The 2,519-nt window shown below is 40.0% G+C and overlaps 1 protein-coding gene across 2 annotated transcripts in view; it reads left to right on the forward strand.

The window, feature by feature from the left end:
* The window catches only part of TACC3 (transforming acidic coiled-coil containing protein 3), a 31,962-nt gene that overhangs the window by 8,146 nt on the left and 21,297 nt on the right, over positions 1–2,519 (forward strand). The window contains exons 1-2 of one of the 2 annotated variants that reach the window (XM_019526494.1): positions 1,173–1,233; positions 2,098–2,491. In XM_019526494.1, the coding sequence (XP_019382039.1) occupies positions 2,150–2,491 (342 nt within the window). In that variant the 5' untranslated portion in view covers positions 1,173–1,233; positions 2,098–2,149. Of the gene's footprint in view, positions 1–1,172; positions 1,234–2,097; positions 2,492–2,519 lie in introns of those variants that run through there. The other variant, XM_019526493.1, reaches the window with a different exon arrangement.

Below are 2,519 nucleotides of genomic sequence, written 5' to 3' on the forward strand. Positions count from 1 at the left end.
GAACCAACTTCCAAGGGAAGTGGTGATGGCTTCTACTCTGGGGGTCTTTAAGAGGAAGGTTGATGTCTACCTGGCTGGAGTCATTTTAGCCCGGTTTTCTCTCCTGCCCAGGGCAGGGGGTTGGACGTGATGATCTGCAAGGTCCCTTCCGACCCTACTTCTATGAATCTATGACTGTCCAAGTCTGTTGAGCTTAAATGTTCCTTTATTTAACATCATTCAGTTATTACTGTGCTCCTCAGGTTGCTTTCTTAACTTAAGCTAATGTAGTGTATGAATATTTTGGGTGAGAGTGGCTGAGGTTCAAAACATTCTGGTAGGACACAATGAGTAGATTATTAATGCAGAATTGCATCTCCAGGAAATTGCTAACTCCCTGTTTCAGCAGTGCTCAGACTTCAACACATACCCTGAGAAGGCCTGGTCATCTGGCGTTTAAAAGAAGATACTATACCATGCAGTTAGAGGTGTGTGTGGAGTAGTAGTCTAACAAGGAAGGATGCTGAGGATGTAATTTGAGCTGATGCTACAGTGAAGACAAGCCCTTCAGCTATGGGGTTTATTCATTTTTTTCAGTACAGGAATGATCAAGTCTTCAGTACCGCTCATGTATATAGTTATCTGAAAACAAAGATTGGTAGAAATTTGTTGTCAGACTGAATGCAAAAGAACTGAACAATCTTTGAGCAGCAGGAAAAGTTTTTGTTTGTTTTGTTTGTTTTGTTGTTGTTTTTTAACCCGTGTAGACCCTGTGGGCTTGACAGCATTGTGTAGATCTAAATCTTCAGGTGTGAACAGTTGTAACTAAGTCATTACTTCTATGGCAGCTGAACTATTTATGCCAGACTTCTTAAAAGTGTGGGTTTCTGACATCTGGCCTTAGGTCAAGGAACTTTTTGTGGTAATAAGCAGCTACTGATTGTAGGGTACAGTCATAACCAAAGGCAAGTGTAACAGCAGTTCAGGAGAGATTGCCCATGTACATGTTCTTTCTCCCTTCCCATTGCCAGAATGAGCTGTATATTACAGCACTGTATTTAATAGAGTGATTTATCCTAGAACTAAGAAAACGGAAGTACTACAGAGTCGTAAAATAAATAAATAATGTTCTATATTGTCTAGCTTTGTAGCAGGCATTTATTGGGTTAAATACTGAAGGAGGATGGGAGGGGCCTTAACTACTTAGACAAGTCTCCGGTCTGAACTTCAAGGGAGAAGAGACTTCCGAACAGGGTGAGGAGATGTTAGTGGACCCTGTATCATTACTTTCAGTTGTTTCAAACTAGCATTTTAATGATCTTGTTCTTCTTCTGGTCATATACTGCTGTATATGATGCTTGAATGCCATACGTAGAAATAATTATTCTTGCAACCCATTCAAAAGGGACACAACAATGGGAGGAAATCCTGTTTCAGGAAGTAATGTCTTAACTCTCTATAGTCTGAACTTAGGTTTGGGGAAACTCTTAACGTGTAGAACATAATTTTAGAATTTGTAATGGGTACACAGAATGCTTCTGTGATCTGTTTGCTTGCTTAGAGAAGCCAGCCTTCTTGTCCAGTAATCTCAAGGTTTTTCTCTTTGCCTTCAACTTTGCTCTTCTGCTCTGTTATACTAAACTATTAAAATCTAGTCTTTGAAATTCAACCAAAGTACAATGATCAGATAAAGCAGAGCATGAATGAGTCATGTTATAGTTAGATACAGTACACTAATGTTCACAACTCTACACTTTCTGTATGAATCATTTTCCAGGAAGGTGCACCACAAACTGCTGGAATACAGGAGTTTGTTAACACCAATTGGCTTGTAAGTACTGCAGTACCTATTAAGTCTATATGCAGGCTTATTTAAAAGTTTGTATCTGGTAGTGCATCCCACAAAGGGGGAAGGATTTGTGGTAATTTGTACTGAGTTTATGGATATTAACCAAATGCCCTTTTCAGCCAGTCTTGCCAGCTTTTCCATAATGCAGTTATAGCAATGGACATGTTGCCATGTGACACAAAAGCAAAGAAATTTGGGGCAATTTTTTATAATGGTGTCTTTACTATAACTGTATCATAGATTTTAATGCTGAGTTTTTTCCGCTGCAGAAGTCAACAAGTAACTGAAGCTGAGGCAGGATCTACAAGAGTGGATACGCAAATGCAAGAGAAGGCCAGCTTTGCTCCTTATCCAGATGATGAAATGCCAGTGAAAAGCCAAGGGTCGTACAACATTGACTTCGATAACCTGGACAACATCAACCCATTCCAGAGTTCTGCTCAGTTGCAGAAGTCTCCAGAGAGCATTAAGTCTCCCATTCAAGTATCTACCAGCACTGAAAAAACCTGTGAGGAAAATTATAGCAATTCACCATCACTGGATGATGCAGTTTTTACTTCCTCGCTAACTGCTTCTGTGCCAGAGCCTTCAAGGCTAAATGAAGACACTACAAGCTGTATGGAAAAAGAGACAATTTCTCTGGTGTTGGGTAATGAGCCTAAGGTGATTCCTTATGACTCTGAGCTGGATA

The sequence above is a fragment of the Gavialis gangeticus genome, unplaced genomic scaffold (genome assembly GCF_001723915.1).
Source record: "Gavialis gangeticus isolate Ggan-Ray unplaced genomic scaffold, GavGan_comp1, whole genome shotgun sequence".
In the NCBI taxonomy this organism is placed as follows: Eukaryota; Metazoa; Chordata; order Crocodylia; family Gavialidae; genus Gavialis; species Gavialis gangeticus.